Source organism: Vigna angularis, chromosome 10, assembly GCF_016808095.1.
Source record: "Vigna angularis cultivar LongXiaoDou No.4 chromosome 10, ASM1680809v1, whole genome shotgun sequence".
NCBI classification, from domain to species: Eukaryota; Viridiplantae; Streptophyta; class Magnoliopsida; order Fabales; family Fabaceae; genus Vigna; species Vigna angularis.
In genome coordinates this window covers 24,740,879-24,762,952 of record NC_068979.1, presented here as the reverse complement: position 1 = coordinate 24,762,952, position 22,074 = coordinate 24,740,879, and the positions used below count along the sequence as shown (strand labels likewise).

The 22,074-nt window shown below is 31.7% G+C and overlaps 2 protein-coding genes across 4 annotated transcripts; one reads left to right on the top strand and one right to left on the bottom strand.

Moving 5' to 3' along the window:
- The first annotated feature begins 4,131 nt into the window (after positions 1-4,131).
- LOC108335143 (CRS2-associated factor 2, mitochondrial) lies at positions 4,132-7,010 on the top strand. Of its 3 annotated transcripts, XR_001832710.2 has the most exons (7): positions 4,132-4,672; positions 5,277-5,404; positions 5,488-5,713; positions 5,825-5,952; positions 6,066-6,167; positions 6,310-6,500; positions 6,586-7,010. XR_001832710.2 is itself a non-coding variant. In XM_017571085.2 (6 exons), exons 1-6 carry the CDS (start codon positions 4,198-4,200, stop codon positions 6,334-6,336), a joined length of 1,086 nt encoding a protein of 361 aa, XP_017426574.1. In that variant the 5' UTR covers positions 4,132-4,197; the 3' UTR covers positions 6,337-7,010. The 3 variants fall into 3 exon arrangements, 2 of the variants coding, with proteins under 2 accessions (XP_017426574.1, XP_017426575.1); XM_017571085.2 differs by having other exon boundaries at positions 6,310-7,010; XM_017571086.2 differs by having other exon boundaries at positions 4,133-4,672; positions 6,066-6,206; positions 6,310-7,010.
- Positions 7,011-13,352: 6,342 nt separating this feature from the next.
- LOC108335864 (proline-rich receptor-like protein kinase PERK9) lies at positions 13,353-17,770 on the bottom strand. Its single transcript, XM_017572051.2, has 8 exons — positions 16,027-17,770; positions 15,533-15,943; positions 15,365-15,451; positions 15,097-15,167; positions 14,935-15,011; positions 14,671-14,818; positions 13,950-14,111; positions 13,353-13,843 (listed from the first exon to the last, which is right to left on the bottom strand). Exons 1-8 carry the CDS (start codon positions 17,099-17,101, stop codon positions 13,664-13,666), a joined length of 2,211 nt encoding a protein of 736 aa, XP_017427540.1. The 5' UTR covers positions 17,102-17,770; the 3' UTR covers positions 13,353-13,663.
- Between the last annotated feature and the right edge of the window lie 4,304 nt (positions 17,771-22,074).

Sequence of the window (22,074 nt, the reverse complement as noted above, 5' to 3'; positions counted from 1 at the left end):
TGAAATCCTTTTTGGTCACAAGCTTTTGGTCATAGAATTTCGTGGTTTTCTCATTGTAGAAATTAAAATTTTCATAGGCCGTGAATCTAATATCCTATACTAGTTCTTGTTGTTGGAGCTTTTTGTTCTTTCCATGCTCCTTCCATGTCCAAATTACAAGCTTTCACAACCAAATAGGCCAATGTTGAATCTCCATAGGTAGATGACAAACCTTTCCAAAAACAACCCTGAAAGGTGACATGCCTATTGGTGCTTTGTAGGTCGTCCGATGTGCCAAAAGTGCATCAACCAATCGTGCGACCCAATCCTTCCTATTTGGCTTTACCAGTTTTTGCAATATCTTTTTGATCTCTTTGTTAGAGACCTCAACTTTTTCATTAGTTTAGGAATCATTAGTTCTTGTAGTTATAACTTCCACCCACTTGGAAACATAGTCTACAACAAGTTAAATATAACAAAACCTAGAAGAAGAAGGAAAGGGATCCATAAAGTTAATACCTCAAATATCAAATACCTCACAATATAACATGGGTTGTTGAGGCATCTCTTCCCTTATGGTAATGGATCTGACTGCCCTTTGACATTGCTCACAATTTTCATATGTGCCATAAGAATGATTCATCCCATACATAGTACTTTGCCTCACTTTTCAGCTTGTACCTCTCAAAATTGGAGAAAGATGGAGGAATAACAGACACAACCAAATAGTTAACAATGTCAGAAACCAAGGCTTAGGGTACATACATTTTATAGTGGTTAGTGCTAGTAAGACTTCATCAGGAAAGTCATTGGGAATAGGAATGTCAGCTTCTTCCTTCTCAATCCTACTAAGATGGTCAACTACTAGGTTGCATGCCTCGCTTCTGTATTGAAGTTCAATGTCAAACTCTTGGAGCAATAACATTCATATAATCAACCTTGGTTTGGAATATGCTTTCTATAGAAGGAAATTCAAGGCAAAATGATCAGTATAAATAATTACCTTTGATCCAAGTATGTACGATATGAATTTATCAAGGAAAATACAACAACTAATAATTCCTTCTCGATTGTGGTATAATTAGCCTGTGCAGTGTCCAATGTCCGGGAAGCATAATATATCACATGTGGTAGCTTCTTATCCCTTTGTGCAAGTACTGCTGCCACTGCAAAGTTTGATGCATCATACATAAACTCAAATGGCAATGTCCAATCAGGTGGATGGATGATGGGAGTAGTAGTGGGTGTTCTTTGGTAGGTCATTCCCTGAATAGGCTAGCCATGTGAAATGGGCTCTTAGAGGCTAAGCTGGTGGGTGAGAAGAAAGAACTAAGCTAAATTATTTTCTTTCAAATCCATAGAGTAAAGGATCTTGGACTTATGGTGAGTGAGAGTCTCGCTAGACAAATTTATGGGAATTCACTTCCAATACTTGCTCGTCAAGCAAGCCAACACTAAGCACAAATATTTGTTTTAAAAATAGAAAGCTTTGTTTTTGGCTTTTCATTGGACGAGCCATGCTATCATTGAGTGAGCTTATCTTCAAAGGTGGCTCGAAGCGAAATTGAATTTTTTATATGTATGATTGAGTAAAGTTAAACTATTTTAGACTTTTTGTGTATTTAACTTATTGAATGAGATAAGATATGTGATTGTGTGGGTGATATGATTATAGTGAATCTTAAGGAAGGAGTTCTACATTGAATTGAGGTTATGTGGTCTATTGAAAAATGATTATATTAGAGGAAGATATCTAGTGATGAGAGTCGATGGAGGCTCCTACAATCTAGAATTTCAGTATGAAAAAAAGGTCAAAGATACAAGGAATTTAACCTAGTTATGCTCACGATGGACTTTAGTCTTAATGCAAATCTATATCTATATCTCCTGGAAGGCAGGAGTCAGTCATGATAGATGTATTGTCTTTGAGTTCATTCATTACACTAGTCTTTTAAAAGTAGAGTTAGATGTCTATGATGTGAGTGGGTCTCGAGGGTTGAATTGAGAGGACTGTGTTGTGTGATAAACATTTAATTTTTTATGAGAATTATGTAAGCATGATGATGGTGATGATATTATATGTAATATTTTTTAATTTTCATTAGTTTACCCTTTGTTTTTGTGTTGTAGCATTATTGGGTTAGACTCTAAACTATGTGCCTACAAAGTCCAACCTAGTTAAGTCCATTTTGTCTCATTATTTAATCTAAGTGGAGGGGGATTTTTTGCTTCAAGAGAGAGTGTATTTTCGCAGCCCTTGGAAGAGAGAAAAAAGAGAGAAAATTTGTTAGCATATTCACCGTGCTACCTCAATAAAATTATGATATCCACTTCGTTCATAGTTGGATTATGCTAAAATTTTGACAGCAGGTTTGTGGAATAAAGTTCTTCATTTTGATTATTAGTTCATCAATCAAAGGTTTGAGTTTAGAGAAATCAGTCCCTCAATGTTACTCATTTTAGGTTTCTTTTTCTTTATAATTCATATTTAGAATATTATTGCTTTGATGTATTGACTAATTATAGACACTTGTTTTTGTGCTTTGATTTGTATCAATATTTGATCTTAATGGTGCTTAATTTATTGACTTGTGTTCGTGAAATTTTACTTTTCACAATGAAAAGATTTTTCCACATTAAAAATATTGGTATTCTCTTGTTGTCACTTTATTTTATTGTTACTCCTTATAAATTCTTACTAGGGATTTATTTATGCTACATACTTTGGTACTTTTAGTTATTGTTATTATTTCTTCCATTAAATATTTATTTACAATGAGTACGTGAGTAGACAGTAATACAAAATGCAGGAAATTATAGTGAGAATTTGAGATGTTAGGATAGAGTTATGTATATATACATATGATTGTACAAAATATTTACAAAATTTCAGAATTTTGTACATATTCATTAAAAAAAACTTAACGTGAACTAGTGTATAAATATGTATATATTTATATTTTTCATTCTCTAAATATGTAATGATTGGATCAGTAGTATTTATCTCTTTACAACAAAAATATATTCGAAATTAAGTATTTTAATAAAAAATTTAATTATCTTTTCAAATACAATAGGAAAAAATAAATGGTTTTTATATTTTATTAAAGTTATTTGCTATTATGTATATATCACCAATTAAAATATATTATTAATAAAAGTAAAATAATATACAAAGTAAACTATAATAGTATAACAAATATATAATTTAAATCCTGTGTTTTAAACTAGTTTTAAGATGAACAAATTAAGAAGTATAACCAAACATCCCAAACTCAATTACACCTCCAAGTTCACTATGTTCATCAACATTTCTATTTTTCTTCGATTTTTTTTTTCCAAATTGTTTACTGATAACACTTCCATTTGCTCCTTATTCTTATTTATTTCCCATAATATAAAGGCTATATTTGAGAGTAAGGTTTTTAAGGAAAAAAAAGAAAAGGAAGATATCTCTCTTTTTAAAAAGATAACTGTCATGTACACGAACTCTTTTACTTATGTTTTGAGATTCTTATTATATAAGTTTATTAGTTTTGTAACCTAGGATAAAAATTATATTTTTCTAGGGTCAAATCATAAGACTTACACAATTTCCTTCAGACGTTGTCCGGTCCACGCTCTCTTTGTTCTCTCTGTCTAGTTAAACCTTGTTCAATCTCATGTGCACTGATTGGATGTATACCTGTTAAAGCTTCAAATTAGCAAAGCTTTCATTACGACCCAATCCATGACCCAATCATCTTTAATCAATGTTTTACTTTAATCATTTTCGAAAACTTATCTACTACAGCTATCCGATCTTGGTGTTTTTTGGGTATCGTTCGAAGACGTCCGGGGGTCACCGTTACATATATGTATAAATATATGTTAATTTTTTTTTGTGATTTATGTTTTATTAATTAAGTTTTATACTGGGATTGGTTAGTCGAGAAAAAGTTAGAGACCTAAATTAACATGGTCCAAATTCGGCCTAACATATATCAAATCACTCCCTCCAAAAATTAAAATTAATTTTATTTATGTGTAACTTACAATTTAGGAATCAAGTATTCTAACTTACAATTTCGAAATATGTAGTCTGATGAGAATATAATATATGTATGCATATGCTAGCTAGAACAGAAAATAAATAAATTATAATATATTTATTATCAGAGTGATATTTGAACAAGGTTGTTCTCAGTGATTAAACGACACCTTCTTGAACCTCGCGGCATGCGGAACAGCATCGTCTCGTTCTCCATCTGTCGTTTACCACTTCATGAGCGTCGTTTCCTCAGCCATTTCCTTTCCGATGACCTATACGACCCGCCGTTCTCCCCTTCTCCGAAACCCCTCAAAGCAAACAAGAAAAAGACGCATTCCGAAAACGGAGCTCCGAAACAAAACGGAGCCCCAAAGTTTCCCTTAAAATCGAACCTCCCATTCGATTTCAGATACTCCTATTCGGAGACCCAACCTTCGGCTGTGCCCATCAGTTTTCGCGAATCGCCCAAGTTCTCCCCGTTTGGGCCTGGCCGGCTCGACCGGACATGGACCGGCATTTCTGCTCCGGTTCGGAGTGAACCGGACTGGAAGAGGGTGGAGGAGGAACAAAACCGGGTTCTCGGAGCGCCACTCAGTGAGGATGAGGTGGTCGAGCTCGTCGAGCGCTACCGTCACAGTGACTGTGTCAGGCAAATCAATTTAGGTGTGTCTTAATTCTCTCAACTATGTTAATATTTCAGGAGAAAAAACAAAAATAAAAGACTTTCGAATTTGTTATCATTTTTTTATGATTGTTCCCGTTCTTTAGACTTAACACTATAGATGCTTGTGTAAAATAACTGCAATGTGTTTACTTTTAATTCTGGCAATTAATTAGAAGTTTATTCTTTTAAATAATTATTACAAAAAGGTCAATTTTATTATACATCGGATGGTTTGAAAAATCTGAAGGGTAGTCACACAACTAGTGAATTTATACTATGAAAGAACAAATTGTTTTATTTAGTTTCTTGAAGCAAAGTGGGACATTTAAAATGTTCTTAATTTTTATGAGATTATTTCGTCGTTAAATTTTAATGTTTAAGGATCAATTTGAAATTAAATTTTGTTCTTTGAGATCATTTAATACCAAGATTGAAGAAATGTTCACAAATCAATTTGTCGTTGAGTTGAGAAAGTTTATAAATCAATATGACATCGGATTATAACTCTTCACTGTTGTATTCTAAGCATTTAGAGAAGATAATTTATTTACATAAATCGATGAGTTGTTATGTAGTTAGCTAATGACGTTTGTGTTTTCCTAGGAAAGGGTGGAGTCACTCACAACATGTTGGACGACATCCATAACCACTGGAAGAAGGCTGAAGCTGTGAGGATTAAGTGCTTGGGTGTGCCAACTCTTGACATGGACAATGTTTGCTTCCACCTTGAGGTCAACATTATTGTTCTGCAGTTTTAGAGGATTGATCATTCTTATTGAGACTCTCTAAATGCGTTTGTGTTGCTGTGTCACAGAACAAGTCTTATGGGAAAGTTATCTACCGCAACATCAATATACTGCTTCTGTACAGAGGACGGAATTATGATCCCAAAAACCGTCCAGTTATTCCTCTCATGCTGTGGAAGCCTTATGCACCAATATATCCTAGGCTTGTGAAGAATGTAATAGAAGGCTTGACATATGAAGAAACAAAAGAAATTAGAAACAACGGATTGAATTCAGATCCTCTCATTAAACTCAGTAAGTGATTATTGGGTACCAGCTTCTCACCAAAGGTTGCTTTTTGGTCCTAATCAAGGTTAAAGTAGTATTGGATTGGTCTATATGCTAAATCGTGATTTCAATATTCAGCCAGAAATGGTGTGTATGTGAATGTGGTGGAGAGGGTGAGGGAGGCTTTTAAGACTAGGGAGGTTGTGAGACTTGACTGTACCCATGTGGGAACCAGTGACTGCAAAAAGATTGGAGTCAAGCTAAGGGTATGTCTAATTGTTTATAGAATCATGATAAAATTCACTGTTTCCTTTTTCTTTTGTCGTATGTTAAGGATAGAAAGTGCATGTGGTGTTGAATAGGGTTCCTTTTACTGCAGGATTTGGTGCCATGTGTCCCTATCTTATTTAAGGATGAGCAGATAATTCTCTGGAGAGGAAATTTCAATGAAGAGCAGCCTTCAGATTCACAATGTCAGCAAGTAATACAAAGTTGATCTTCATGGTTATTTAAAATTACTGTATGGCCCCGTTTATTTGACCAAGGACTTGATTTCGAATGAGTTTGTTCGTCACATTTGTATTCATCAGATAATAATTGAATGCTGAAGTCCATATCTGCAGGGTGAAAAAGCATTGATTCACAACTGAAACCCCCAAATCAACTTGCAACATTGAAAATCCGATGGAATGTAACGTAAGAATTCATTTCTTCGAGGTAGAAGGTATAAATGTTAGCTTCTGAGTAAATGTGAAAAACCACATGATATGGAACCAAAAATGCCATTGCGAGGTGCCCTCACTCTGTCATGCAGGTTGTCTAATTTTTATAGTTGACGGTCTTTATGTTAGAGTTGATTATTCAATCTGTTTTAGCTACTTTGCGGTTGCAATGTGCAGTGTTGTTAGCATCCTCATGCATCCTTGCAAGGGTTAGATCGTGGACGAGGAATGTTGTATGTTCCGAAATATGTTTATGATGCAGAGTATGAAACAAGCTACTTGGCTTTTTACCGTTTTTGTGCACTCAAGCTCAAAACACATGTATTGCTACGCCAACAGTCTGGTATTATGTGATAAGCAACAACTATATGCAGTGAGAAATCTGCAATTTTTTTTAATAGGAAATAATAATCTATAACAGTTTTATAAAAGTAAGATGATTTTATACGTTTATGATTTTCTAGACTTAGACAAACAAAAGTATTTTCTCATGTAGCGTTGTATAGTAAAAGAATCTTAGGGTAGCTGATATGAAGCTAGAAAGGAAGCTAAAGCTAGACTACAAAAGACAATTTAAATTTCTATGCCATTCTTGTTATCAAGACATGTCTACATTTAGTGAGTCAATTCCTAAAGGTCATTTGTCTCTTATTCTAACGAAGAACATTCTTAAATTTGACAGTGAGAACTAGAACTAGAATTCGATGTAATTTTTGTTAACCATATGGACTGTTACTTTTCCATGTCCGTTCAGGTATTTCAAATGTCTGCCACTGCTTTCTGCACCTCATGTTTTTTTCTGTACAGTCTATAAAATACTCGTTATATATATATTTGTGATTTTTTGTTTTGTTTTTTAATTTAAGTTTCGAATTGTTTAATTTGTAGATTTTTTGGATTATACATTTGGGAACCAAAAAATGTTATTTTGTTCATTCTATATATAAAATTAGTGCTAGTTTATGTTTTTATTCTTCATGGATTTTGCCAGCATTATCTCTTCTTCTTGGAATATGTTTTCTTCAATACCTTATTGAATTGATAGATACATCCATTTTGAAAAAAAAAACGCATCACAATAAGTTGTAATAGAATTAAAATGTTCAACAATGTAAATCAAATATCTGTGACCCCATCAATTCATATGTCTCTCAACTTTTTTAGAAGAAAAGTAACAAAATGCAGAAACTTGTTCTTTATTTTTTATTACTGTGTCAAGAAAATGATCTCTTTATGAAAACGAAGGCATAAAAATTTCCAATACGAGAAGAATGAATTACTAAACAAAAACAAATAAAGAAAAGGAAAAAGAATAAATATACTTCTAATTATACTACCTTTAACCTTAAATGGAATTCAAACTCAAAAGACAAGAGAACACTTAGTATTAAAGAGAGAAAATATACTTTTGAAGGGTTTAAAAGACTTCTCTGATAATCTTGTATTTATAATAATAGAAATGTGTTACAATGAGAAGATGAAAGATCAAAAAGACTATACTAAACTTCTACGAACAAAATTAGGTACAACTCAGATATATTAAGACGTAGTTTTCAGTACACTATCTCAAGTTGTATGTATTAAATTTGGAATAAATAAACTTAATTGAATACTAAATTTTTAAGTACATTAGGTACAACTCATAGGTACAATAACAAGTAGATCTTAACATAATGCTTCTTCGCGGATTTTAGTACATATTCTAGTATACTACCTCAAGTTAGAGCATACAAATCGTATGTATCAAGTTTGAAACAAATAAACTCAATCGGAGGTTCCCTTAAGGATTTGATTAACATGTTTACAAGTTGATCACTTAATCCAATAAACTTAGTACAAATTTATTTTGACAATATATATATATATATATATATATATATATATCAAATAAAATGGTAATCAATTTTTGTGTTTATTCTTTCGTAGAATACTGGATTTGGTGCAATGTGGAGAGCAATTTGGTTATCACAGTACTTCTTCATGGTTTGAATTTAACAAAAGTTAAGCTTTTAAAGGAATTTTTTCACCTATATAAATTCACAAGTAAAATGTCATTCCCTTATATTCATCTTCAATAGTTGGTCGGACCATTACATTTTATTTCTTACTTTTTTTGGAAATAATTTTTCTTTCAACGAAAATACAATATCTTGTAGTAAAGCCTCTGTTAGTAGGAGAACTTGCTCAATCAATATCACCATACCCAGTGACTTAGATGTTTCTTTTATCTTGATATAGTAGGCCTTATCTTGGAGCCTTTTTTAAGACTTTGGTCCAAACCATAGACCCATCACAAGGAACATGGATCAAAGGGTTCAAGAAGGTTGGGAAGACTCCATAACAAGAGAAGGGTCGATCACATTACATTAGAAATTGGAACATCAACTACTAAGTGAGATCTCGCTTAGCTACATCAAATGTCGCTTAACGCAGACTTTTAGAGAGCACCCAAAAATACTTCTCGCATGATCATCACCCAGAGCTTCTTGCCTCGCACCCAGTGAGCTGCTTTTCGCCCAACAGTTTCTTCTCGCGCCTAGCACCCGCGTCAAAAGTTTCCAGCAACATGTTTTACTTGTTTTCCTCACATCTTTAATGAGTTTTTTGTGCAAAACCACATGTCTCGTAATCCCTGAATATTGATTAGGAGAGTATTTTAGGGTCGAATTGGAGGCTGAATGTACTATAAATTCAATACTCAACCCTTGTAAACATCACTTTTGAGAATATAGAGAAATGTTGTTAAGATTACTTCATCCCTTCCTCTTTCATTAGTCACTTGCTTAAGAGCCTCTTAAGCCACCTCTAGCCTCCTCCCTTAGGTAGGTTATGCCTTTCAGGGAGAATTCACCACAACTGATTTCAATTTCTTCAATCACACACTCACCTCCTTTATTTTCATCTTTCTGTGGCATCCATTCCATGAGTGTCCTAGTAAATTGAGGTCTTCAAGTGGTAATTAGTTTTTTAGGTACCTTAGAATATGAATGATGGTATTTCAATTACTAATACATAGAGCCTACATGAACTGACGAACAACTCCAACTACAAAAGAGAAATTAGGCCTCGTAATATTAAGATGAATTAGTTTTTCAACTAACCTCCTATATCTTTTTGGATTAAAGAATGATTCACTTTCTTTTCTCATTAATTTTTTATTTAGGTCCAAAAGACTATCTACTGGTCTACAGTCAATTGTACCTATCTCTTGTAGGATATCAAAATCATACTTTCTTTGAGAGGTTATAAGACCATCTCTTGACTGAGCTACCTTAATACCCAAAGAGTATTTGAAGCTCCCAAGATCTTTGGATTGAAAATGTTTACATAAGTACTCCTTCAATTAAGGATATTCCAGTAACATCATTTCTTGCAATGACTATATCATCAACATATACTATTAAGTAAACACATTTTCAAGAGAAATATGACAATAAAAAATGGAATGATCTGCTTCACTACATTTCAGCCCAAACTTTTGAAAATTGAGCTGAATTTACCAAACCAAACATGATGGAAACCCATCTAGGGAATTTGATAAAGATCCATCTAGGGAGCTACAACTTGAACCATGGCTAGGTGAATGGAAGAAGAAGAAGAAGGACTTTAAGAATTTCTATTCTTATGGAATATGGTGTTTTCAAGCTTGTTATTCCCTTCTCTTGAACCTTGTAAATATGTACATAAGTCTTTTCTTTAGGCTTTGTATTTTGTCCAAGTTCTCAGGTCATTTAGGCTTTCTTTTTGGCCATTTCTTTGGATTTGCTTTTGAGATAATCGATTATTTTACCTGATAATCGATTATTCCGAAAAATTTTCAAGTAAAGATGAAATTCTTACTTAAATAATCGATTATCAAGTGAAATAATCGATTTTTTCAGTTAGTTTTTTACCATCAGTCATAATATCTTTTCAACATAATTTCGAGTTTGTTATTGTGTTCCATTTAATATGATAAGTGCTATATTAACAACCATAAAAAATGTCTACTATGGCATGTCTTCCTAGACTTGTCATATTACATTTTAAATATAATTTCAATTTTGTCACTACATTGATATATATTACAAGGTTTCCAAAATTACGTTATAATAACTTTTACTTTTATTATGTCACTGACCAATTTAGTATAACATAGATTTCACATATGTTTTCATAAATTTCATTTTTCCTTGATAAAAGTATGATAGAATGAAAAGTCCAAAGATAAAAAAACTATACACAAAATTTGGTACAACTCATACAACATGAAGTTATTCCTACTTTCTATCCAAATCTTAATACTTGTTAAAACTCCTTGTTGCGGAGGAAATGAACAAAAAGAACGACAACGGGTGAGTTTTTAATTATGGACCAGGGATGGCTCTAAACAAGCAATGAGTAAATGACTATAAAATAAACCAAAAACTTTACAAAATGACCATGTGGTCGGTGTGCACAAGGAAAGAGAAGATAACAAAGTCTTCTAAAGTTATATTTCATCAGAGGAATAATATTTTTCTCGAGTAGTTTTCCAATCTTTATCTGTTGCTTTCAACAGATTTTCAATAATAAAGATGTTACGGAATTGGTTATTTTTCTTTTTCTAATAACATTCTCTTGACCCAATAAAGTCCGACAAAATTTCTAACTTATTCTACGTACTTTTGTGACTAACATAATTTGTAAGTTAATTATCAGAAAATTCCAAAAAATCCTACATTTCTAATTTTGACTATCTTATATGATTATGGCTAAACTATTATTGGATTATATTTTATATTTAACTTAATTATTATTGGATTATATTTTATATTTCATTAAAAAAATAATTAAAGAAATTAGAACTGTAACATACTATTATAAAGCTACTAGTTTGGGTGTTGTTACAATAACATGTAGGGATGAGTGATTGTAGAATAACTTATGTAGAGAGAGATGTGCTCAATAATGATGACAATGAGTTAAATAGAAAAAAAAAAAAATAAGGTGCGCAGCTTGTTTAATTATTAAATTATAGATAAAAGAAGGAAATGAATTTGAAATATATTGTTTATTAACCGTAAGGCTCATTATTTATATCTAATGTGTTTTCTCTTTAAAATAATTCTGGACATGTTTTTACAAGATTTTAAGAAAAGTAAAATAATATTTTAAAATTAAAAGTTTGAATAAATTTTAAGTTCACGATAAATTTGAATTTTTTAAGTTTTTATTAATTTTTTATTGAATATTTAAATTTTTTATATTTTTCAATTAAACATTTATTATTTAATTTTTTTCCTTTATTATTATCCTAAACTGTGAGATTTTCTAATTAATATAAAATAATAAAATTTCACTTCTTTTAATACTAGAAGACAAAAAAAATGATAAAATAAAATAATAGTCAAGTAATTATGAAAATAGTGAATGAAAAAAAAATCAATTAAAAAAATCAAAAAAATTTATTTTGCAATGAAAATAATAATAATAATAATAAAAGCTTAATTGAAAACTCTCAAATTTATGAAATACTTAAAACTTAATTAAACTTAAATTAAATTAGTTTATATACAAATTATATATATATATATATATATATATATATATATATAATGTTATATGATTTAAATTGTCTATAAAATAATTTTAACCTATAAAAAAATTATCCAACTTTTTCTTTTGCTTTTCCTTTTCTTTAAACATTTATAAAAAGGTTTGTTAACTTTACTTAACAGTATAAGTTCTTACTCCTTAATTGTCTCCTCATTGAGGATTGCATAAAACCTATTTGCACAAGCAGATACTTTTTTACATAAATAAAACAAAAAATAACAAAATCCCAAAGTTATAAAGCATAGATAATTACAGTATTTATGGTAAATTTGACTAGTATTTTTTTATTAGATGCACATAAACTAAACAAATGTGAAAAAAAATCACTAAACTCTACTCATAACATAAGCTAAACTTTATATATATATATATATATATATATATATATATATATATATATATATATATATATATATATATATATAGCTAAGGTAATTGTTTTAACCATAATTCTCTAAGATAACGATATCTTAACTTCTATTTTTTATTATTTTTTAACTTCGTTGACGTGGTGTTAGTATGTGATTGGTCTAAATAGTCAAATTAAAAAAATATGACGTTAAAAGAAATGAATTAGGAAGCGTTTTCACTCAGTCTGAAAAATGAAATTTTAAAATTCAAAAATATAAAATATAAAATAACAAAACTCTTGAAATCCTTAATTCATCTCTTTTCATATTTTTTTAAAATCAATGACAAAGTATCACGTGACAGAGTTAAGTATCATTATCCTAAACAAAAATGAATCCCAAAACATTAAGGCAACAATTCTTGCATTCAAGCTAACATAAGCAGAAGATAAAAAACAATGAAGATGCCATCATGAAATTTTGTGCTTTTAATAATTACTATTCTAGAACCTATAGAAAACTAAGAGCTTTGACCTAAACCCTGAAAAGAAGACTTTGGAATGAAGCAAGAATTTATTGCCTGATCAACCAACTCCGGCTGAGAATTGAATGAGTAAAACTTTATTGTGGATTTAACATAATAGAAAAATATGGTGCAGTGCAGCTATTTTAATTTCACAAGCTTCCCTACTTCTTTCATCTTTGGGAGAATTTGACATTTTCCAAATATCACTCAAGAGGTTTCAAAATGAGTTCATCACTTATTGGAGTTGTGTTAAATTAAAAAAAAAAAATCTTTCTAAAATTTTGATGAAATTGAATCTAATTTAAAAAGTTCTCACAAGTTAAAAAGATTTGGAGTGCGATGAAAGTGACCGAGTCAAAATCCACTACCAATAACTCTTTGTAATTTTTTTATTAAAATTATTTACTATTTTTAATTATACAAATTGAACAAAAAAACATGTCACAACAAAGTCCATTCCCTCCCACCTTTCAGTCTCACACGAAAAAGATAGTCACACATCTATTCTATCATTACATAACAAATCAACTAATATGTTAATCATTGTAATGGTGAGTGTTGCAGAAGGTAACTTTTTACAAATTATACTTACAAAACCAAAATTGCTGCCAAAAGAACCAGCTAATGAAAAGAATGATGAAATTCAGGTAGAAGAATGATGGTGTCAATTTCAGAATCAAAAGCAAGAATGCAAGCACCTTGGCCATATCTGCAAGCAACAAAAACTCAACCAGAGCCAGCCATTGGCTTAGCTTCACAAGATCTTTGAAATAAGCTCTTCCATTATGTACACAGTGCCCTCTCATGGATTCAAACTAGCACGGCTAAAGAAATCTGTGCTATAATTTTGACTACCAAATGCCATTCTCCGAAATAATCTTATTTCTTCAGATTGTTGTGCAGAGTCAAACACCTCACTTTCCCCAAGTTTCATTCCATTAGTTAGATCAGAACCTCCTAAGCTATCAAAAGCTCTAACAACCTATGAAACATAACAATTCAGGAAAACCATGTCAGTAGTTTGTGCATTTGCTTGTTGGTATAATCCAAAACAACATTTTGCAGTTTTTCCAACATCTAATGTCTACCTGTCCCATGCGAGGTCTCTTTGAAGCTGAATGCCGCACACACGCTGCAGCAACCTCAATCATGCAATACAATTCACTCTCAATGTAATTCTTTTCTAGCCTTGGATCTGCCAAACTACTGAATTCCTCAGTATCAATTGAATGACTTAGTAAAGGCCGAGCCTGAAAAATACAGTGGTATCAATATGTTTGGATTTCACAAGTTTAGACAGTTTCTGGCTATTAAACTGTATAATGTTATGCTTTCGTTCATGCATGCAACTATTGACACAAACACACTTCGACCATGTCAACCGAAATGTTCTTTTTCACAGGTAGAACTGCAATTTCTAGTGACATTAGTTCTTCATCTTTCTTCAGCTAGATTCAAGGGAAAACAAGTCATAATTTAATTGAATTATGAAGGGCCATGAAAGTTTCAGATACAAAACTGTGAACTACATTATGCATGCTAAACTTGAAACCAATACATTCCATTCTTTTAGCTTGATTGAAACCATGGCTGTTCTACAAGTTTTGCAAACAGTAAGCATTTTGTCATCCTTATCATACTTCAGTAACTATGATAAGTGATGCAATTTCCAAAGGGAAGAAAAGCAAAATCAAGAAATAGACTTTAACCCCAAACATATGTTTTAATAGACACTGATATTAGGCTTCTCTCTCAAGATTCACAAAATTATAGCAAAGCAATACTAGAAAAAGAAGCATCTTTATGTACCCATTCAACCAGGCTTTCATCTCCCAAAGGTTGGGATACATCTACCGGCTTCCGGCCGGTAATTAGCTCCAAAAGCACGACTCCAAAAGAATATACATCAGACTTCTCAGTCAATTTACCACTTGAAGCATATTCAGGGGCAACATACCTTACATGAGGGTGGAAATCAATGTTAATACAGCATTTTGCTCTTAATAGTCTGAATGGAAAATGAAACGGTTAAAAAGAAAAGAGAAGTTTGGAGACATATCAATGAATGCTCACCCAAAAGTTCCCATGACACGCGTGGTAATATGCGTATTTGCATCAAGAGCTAATTTGGCTAGCCCAAAATCTGAGACCTGACATTAAAAACTAGAGTATAAGATTTGGATTGATACAAATAGAACAAGCTATCAAACTTTGAATATGTAGAATGACAGATACCTTAGCTTCATAATTGAAATCTAAAAGAATGTTTGACGACTTGATATCCCTGTGAATGATCCGAGGGTTGCCTGAAATGTTCATGGCATTCAACAGGATTAATAATAATACAACATCTCTAAGCATTAGATGAATCAGCTACATGTCAGTTGATGCCATTGAGTTCTAAAATTGATCCATGCCACAAAAAAATATCTATATTTGACTGATTTTAGGAGTTTGCGTGCAATTCAAGACAGGGAAAAACAAAATAAGGATTGATAATTACAGTCTTCATGGAGATAAGCTAGTCCACGGGCTGCACCAGCTGCAATTTTGACACGGTTTGTCCATTCTAGCACAGGCTGGTTTTCCCCTGAAGATTACAATTTCAGTCAACAATCAAAGATAATCAAACTGAACTGAATCATCCCTTCATCACTGAGATGGATTTTACCATGTAGATGGAAGTAAAGGTTATTGTTAGGAACGTAGTCATAGACAAGTAGTCTTCTGCTGTCTTCAATGCAGTATCCCACTAAAGAAACCAAATGGCGATGATGTATACGACTGATAATTTCCACTTCAGCTTTGAATTCTCTCTCTCCCTGACCTCCACCAATCTTCAGTTGTTTCACTGCTATCTCTCTTCCATCAGGAAGGTGCCCTTTATACACACAACCAAATCCTCCCTCACCCAAAAGATTTTGACTTGAGAAACCATTTGTGGCCTTCATCAGTTCTTCATATGAAAACCATGACCTTGAGTGGCCTAGTCCACCAGGATCAGATGGTGTGTACACAACATCACTGCCAGAGCCACTTTGCACAAGAGGAGCTGAAGAGTGTGTCTTAAAAAACGATGAATCTGCACAAAGTCACAAACTTGAATTAAATTAAATGCTAAACTTTTTCAGAAATTCTCTGCGGAAAAAAGATGCGAATTTTTACCTGATTCAGGAGAGGAGGCAAGAGTGGATGGCATGACATAACCACCATTCACAGGAGTCTTTCTCTTTTGCCTTCTCATGCACCATATAAGAACACCAATGAAGCCAAGAAGCAGAAATCCAGCTACCACACCAATAGCCACTACACCAACAGTGCTGATACTACCTCCAGGAGAGCCTGCCTCTGCTGTCGGGTTCGGAGTAGGGGATGGGGGCGATGAAACTTTTGACGGGGATGGCGGTGGCGGGGCCAATTGAGTAACTAAAGGTGGTGATGAACTTGGCGTAGAATTTGAAGGGGGAGCTAGGGAGGAACTTGGTGTGGGAGGAGGACTACTCCTAGAAGGTGGGTTGGATGGCTCAGGTGCTGGAGGCGGCGATGACCTCGCTGCCGGAGGGGGCGGTGATGACCTAGTTGAGTTTCTAGGGGGCGGTGAAGCCGGAGGAGATGGTGAATTTCGGTGCGGCGGCGGTGTTTGGATGTTGTTAGGTGGGGGAGCTGATGGTGAGGGTTGTGGCGGTGGTAGTGGAGATGAGCTATTAGGAGGGTTTGATGGTGGTGGCGGTGGCGGAGGGCTTCTTGATGGCACTGGTGCTGATGGTGGTGGTGGCGGTGGAGAGCTCGGTGGCACCGGTGCCGGTGCATCAGGAGCAGGCGGCGGTGGAGGAGATGGCTGCGGTGAAGATGGCGGTGATGATGATGGAGGGACTGATTGAGGGGGTGGCGGTGGAGGAGATGGCTGCGGCGAAGATGGAGGTGGTGATGATGGAGTGACTGATGGAGGAGATGGCTGCGGCGAAGATGGAGGTGGTGATGATGGAGTGACTGATGGAGGAGGTGTTCCAGACACTGGGGGAGGTGAAGAACTAGGTGGTGGTGACGGCGGAGCAGGCGGCGGAGCCGCCGGAGATGGGGTTAGCGGAGGCGGAGATTCTGCTTGTTGTGGCGGAGAAGTGGAAGAAGGGGTTTGTTGCAGCGGAGGAGTGGTGGCGTTGGACGGTGAGGGACTAGTGTTGGAGGAGGGTGGTGTTTGTGGTGGTGGAGATGCCGCCGCTGACGGCGACGCTGCCGACATATCACGTGTCAATCTCAGCTCAAAGCAAAGCTCTAAACTTCAGATCCCATAATAACAACCGAAATTCTTAGACCTCAAGCAAAGATGAAAACTTTGGATGAAGATAGTTATACTGCAATAATCACCAAACTTTACCAACCAAGAAACCAATGCCTCAGGTGTCACACCTCAAAATCTCATGACAGCAGAAAACCCAGATCACATAACAGTGCCAATCTCTGCATCACATTTCTGGCTCAATAAAAACACTCAATATTCCTTCTTTAATTTTCAACAATATGGTTATCTATGGTACTTTTGTTCCCCACAATCTATGAAGATTCTGTTGTTGTCAGATTTTGTTGACGTAGTGGAGCACCCAAAGCACCACTACGAGAAAGAAGAAGGAAAGGGTCCTCCCTCAAACCTCAGACCTCAAACTTCAAATACCTTTTCCTTGCCTTGTTTGAACAGTACCCATGTTCTCTTCTTCCTCCTGAACGCGTTTTCTTTTTGTGAGTAGAAGACAATAAACATTAATGAATTTTCAATCTAGTATAACATGTTTGAATTGAGGGTGTGTTTTTGTGTGTGGTGTCTGCATAGGCTAGGCTTCAATGGGGTCAGGAACACGGTTACACAGATTGTGTTGAGGTGTGGGGTCGCAAATCCAAAAGCCACGTGACAGTGACTCCAAAAGAATGCTACCTCCCAATTCTCTTTTATTATCAACCTCAAAGCAAATAAATCAAAATCAAAATTTTCAATCATTTTTCGCCATTCACAGCACGCCAAGTACAAAAGAGCCAAAAGTCCTTGTGATTAAAGCTTCATTCTCTTTCTTAAAAATAAAAATAAAAAAAGCTTTGTTTTCTTTTATCATATCCACAAAATTAATTTTTAAAAATTTAAATCTTATTCTATTTTAACTAACAAATTATTTTTTTTACAACACAAAATGTCTGTTATTTGTATATTTATATATTACTGGAAGAAACATATTTCATTTTAATTTGTTTCAATAACGTAAATGTTATTCAATATATATATATATATATATATATATATATATATATATATATATATATATATATATATCGAATTCAGAATTGTGCTCCAACTAAACTATAATATTAGTATAGCAAACAATAAATAAAAAGGGGCACGCATCCTAAAGGCGCCGTTCATAGAATCGTCAGGTCAGGTCTATTATTTTCCATTTTCTACACTTTATCATAACTTGCAAAGTCTATAATTTTTCATTTTCTAAACTTTATATAACTTGCAAAGTTTATAAGTATGAAGTTAGTGTTATCAAAACGAATTATTAATATGAATTTATTTGGATATTACAAAATTAATTATTTAGTGAATGAATTCATTTAATATACTTATTAATAAATAAAAAATTTGAATTTAGCACGATTTATTATAACAAGTCAACTCGATTCACTATTTATTAAGTAAATCTTATTTTTAGTGATTAAACTCAAATTTAATTCGAATCAAAATACTACTTTTTTTTTCTTTAATTCAATTGGACTCAAATATGTTGTGTAATAAATTGAATTGACTCACATATTTTAATCCATTTTCATATCTGCAAATTATAGTAAAATTATTTGATTAATCAATTATAATTTCATTTAATTAAAAAAATAAAAATTTTATTTATTATTTAAAGATAAAAAAATAGATAAATAACTATTTTAATATAACTAATATTAAAAAAATTCATTTTTAATCTAATAAAATAAAATTATAGTTTCAGTATACAAATTTTTAATTTAGTAATTTTGTTTGATATTTAGTATTTGTTTGATTTGCTTCTCGTTTAATTTAAACTTTTTAATTATTTCTTCAAAATTAATTATATAACAATATTAATTTTTCTTGTGTTTTAATAAATATATATTAAAATTACTAAATATTAAACATGTTTTCAATTACTTCAATCAATACAATTTAAACAAAACTAATAAAATTAAAAAATTTATACTTAAAATGTATTTTTTTAATATTAAAAAATATATATTAATACTTATTATATAGTTTATAATAAAATGGTCACACCAGATTTAAGGAAAAGAATATAATTGTTGTACCTTTTATCCATTTAAAGACAAAATAAAAAATTGGTTCTTTGTGTTCACCTCACCTAATTGTTACTTTTGTCTCCACCCTCTTGCAGCAACATTTGATACTATTATTTATGTTTTGCAACATTTTTTATATTAGTGAAAAAACGTAATTTGACAGTTGAACAAGTAGTGCATAAAAATATATAATTAATAATAACTAGGTCACTGTAAGACACCGTCACCAATTATAATATTATTTAATATAATTTGTCATTATTACTGACTTTTTGATTCTTGACTTCAATTTTTACTGGATAATCTCCAGCTTTGGTATCGTAGACAGCTTATTTTATGTTTCAAGAATTATGAAAATTAATGAACCATATTTTACTAATATTATTCAACAAATTGGGAATTTAAAATTGAACTTGGACATGCATGGAATTAAGAATAAAAGGATAACTATAACATGAACATGTTTACATTGTTAATTAATGAATGCAAAAGACAAACCAATAGGCTCATTTTTTTTCTTTTTATTTTCTTTTTATTTTCTCGTTCTTGTTTTAATGTTATTACATCATCCAGGAACGTAGTCATGAGTTTGTTTTATGATAATTTTATCAGTTAAGGAAATTATTGTTGTACGTAGGTTGATTATTGGAATTTATAACTAAAATTAGCAAGTGAAATAACTGTTTAGGTTTCAAATGTAAAAGACTACCACATTCTAATAGCACAATGAAATAAACAGGTTTCATAATGTATATAGAGTAGTCTTTCTTAACTATCCATTTATTAATTTAACAAATAATATTAAATTTATTAACAATTTTTTATTTCTTAAATTATTTTTTTTATCTAAATGTAAATGACTATATTGTATGATAATCTTCATTTTTAAACGCTCTCATATAAAAAGTAATTCTTTTTTAGAAGTTCGTGTTAGGCATTATGAATTATGTGTTGGAAATATTAGTATAATTTAAAAAGAATTATTTTAGTTACTAATACTTTTTATTATGTGCGATTTTTAAAATTTTTATTTATTTTGTTTTATGCTAATAAGATTAATTATTATTATTTACTTTATTATTTTATGGATGAGATATATTGTTTTATTTACCCTGGAACGTTTGTTTTATATATAATGACAACACTTTGCGTATATATGTTGAGAATTCAAGTGTGAGTATAAGTTTTACATTGGATAAAAATGAAAAAATAGAACAATATATAAAGATAAAAGACCTCGTTGTCTTAAGGTTTTGAGTAGAGAGTGGTGTCAATCTCTTATATAATTGGGCTCATATCTCATTGGTATCGTGTCTCCCCGAAGAACCTCCTCCGCAATAGACCTAAGAGTGTATCAAAGTCCATAATCCATTTTCTTAAGGTTTTGGGTAGAGAGTGGTGTTAATCTCTTATATGATTAGGTTCATATCTCATTGGGTGAACCTCCTTCTTGATAAACTCAACAGTCTTAACTAAATTTTTTTAATTCTTTATTTATTTATAATTTTTATCTCTATTATTATTATTTGTTATAGAAATTGTTTTGTTTAAATATTATTCTTTTTTTTTAACACTATGACATCTTAATCAATACTAACATTTCATAAACAATCACGTGCAACAATTTATTAGAAAGGAAAAAAGAACAAAAACACATAAGTAAATCTTTAGAAAGAAAATATGACTTTTTTATGTTCACTTATAATATTTAATATAAAGTAGTCAACATTCTAATAATTTAAAGTAATTAATCTATCAAACAATTTAAAAAAAATTGATGAAAATGAAAACAAATTGAAATAAAAAATCTTATATATTAGAATATAATATCTTTGTGTAATGGTAATTAATAACTAAGAAAATGTTAGGAGAGAAATATAATTATTTTGATGGAGAAAATTGATTAGGAAGATGTTTTCAATGAAGCAAAAGTGGTTATTGGTTATGATAGTGGAAAACCTAGATCTACTTGAATTAGAAAGCAATGATTGATTAGATGATGAGGTGGAGCATAGTAAGAGGAAGTGGGCATGTGGACCACCTTTTTCCTTCAAACTATGTTTGTTTGGCTGCCCGTGAAGATCAAATGTGCTGTGACAGAGAAAGATCCATTAAATTATGGTAAGATTTGGGATCAAGAGCTTGGAACACTGATTGGAAACCTTCAAATTTGTCCAACTTTTCCCCTTTTTAGCTTTTCTTCCTTTTTCTTTTTTTCTTTTTTCATTATCCTTGAAAGGTGCGTTTCTCTTACTTTCTTTTACTGTTTTTGTGATTTTTATGTCTAAGTAATTTCTTAAAACAATGGTAGCTTTTAGTGGAAAAAAAAGGTACGTCTTAATTAGTCCACATAATGGAAAAAAAATTATTGTTATATAGTTGGAATAGTTGAGAGAAAGTCTTAAATGTGCTTTTATTGGATGTTATTAGAATCGAATAGCTTATTAATCCGGTCAAATTGTTGGTCCACGAATCACTAGTTAAATCATATATTATTATTATTATTATTATTATTATTATTATTATTATTATTATTATTATTATTATTATTATTAGTAAGCGTAAAACTTTATCTTGCAAAGTAGAATGTAAGAATTACGTTTTTCATTTATTTAAAATATTTTAACTGTGAATGGTAATAGTTTTAAATATTAAATTCAATTATTTTATTCATAAAAAGTTTTACTATAAATATATTTTATGTTAATGATTTGTTTTTATATAAAAATCATTATTAATTAAAAACATCTTTTTTAAAGTTTTTTATTTTTTAGTTCTTTAAACTCGTCTCTCATTTGTTTGACGATTAAAGATCATTAATGAATTAATAATAAAAAATTTTACATTTTTTACTTATATTTGAGTTAGTTTAGCATTTTGAATTACTCATGATTTTAG

What these genes read in the sequence shown, in the direction of transcription:
- LOC108335143 (XM_017571085.2), top strand. Translation starts at nt 4,198, where the DNA reads ATGCGGAACAGCATCGTCTCGTTCTCCATCTGTCGTTTACCACTTCAT. An exon ending in AGATCCTCTCATTAAACTCA is followed by an intron (nt 5,714 to 5,824) that starts GTAAGTGATTAT and finishes TTCAATATTCAG; the next exon opens with CCAGAAATGGTGTGTATGTG. An exon ending in AGATTGGAGTCAAGCTAAGG is followed by an intron (nt 5,953 to 6,065) that starts GTATGTCTAATT and finishes CTTTTACTGCAG; the next exon opens with GATTTGGTGCCATGTGTCCC.
- LOC108335864 (XM_017572051.2), bottom strand. Translation starts at nt 17,101, where the DNA reads ATGTCGGCAGCGTCGCCGTCAGCGGCGGCATCTCCACCACCACAAACA. An exon ending in AGCTTATCTCCATGAAGACT is followed by an intron (nt 15,168 to 15,364) that starts GTAATTATCAAT and finishes TGAACATTTCAG; the next exon opens with GCAACCCTCGGATCATTCAC. An exon ending in ATTTCAATTATGAAGCTAAG is followed by an intron (nt 15,012 to 15,096) that starts GTATCTGTCATT and finishes TTTTAATGTCAG; the next exon opens with GTCTCAGATTTTGGGCTAGC.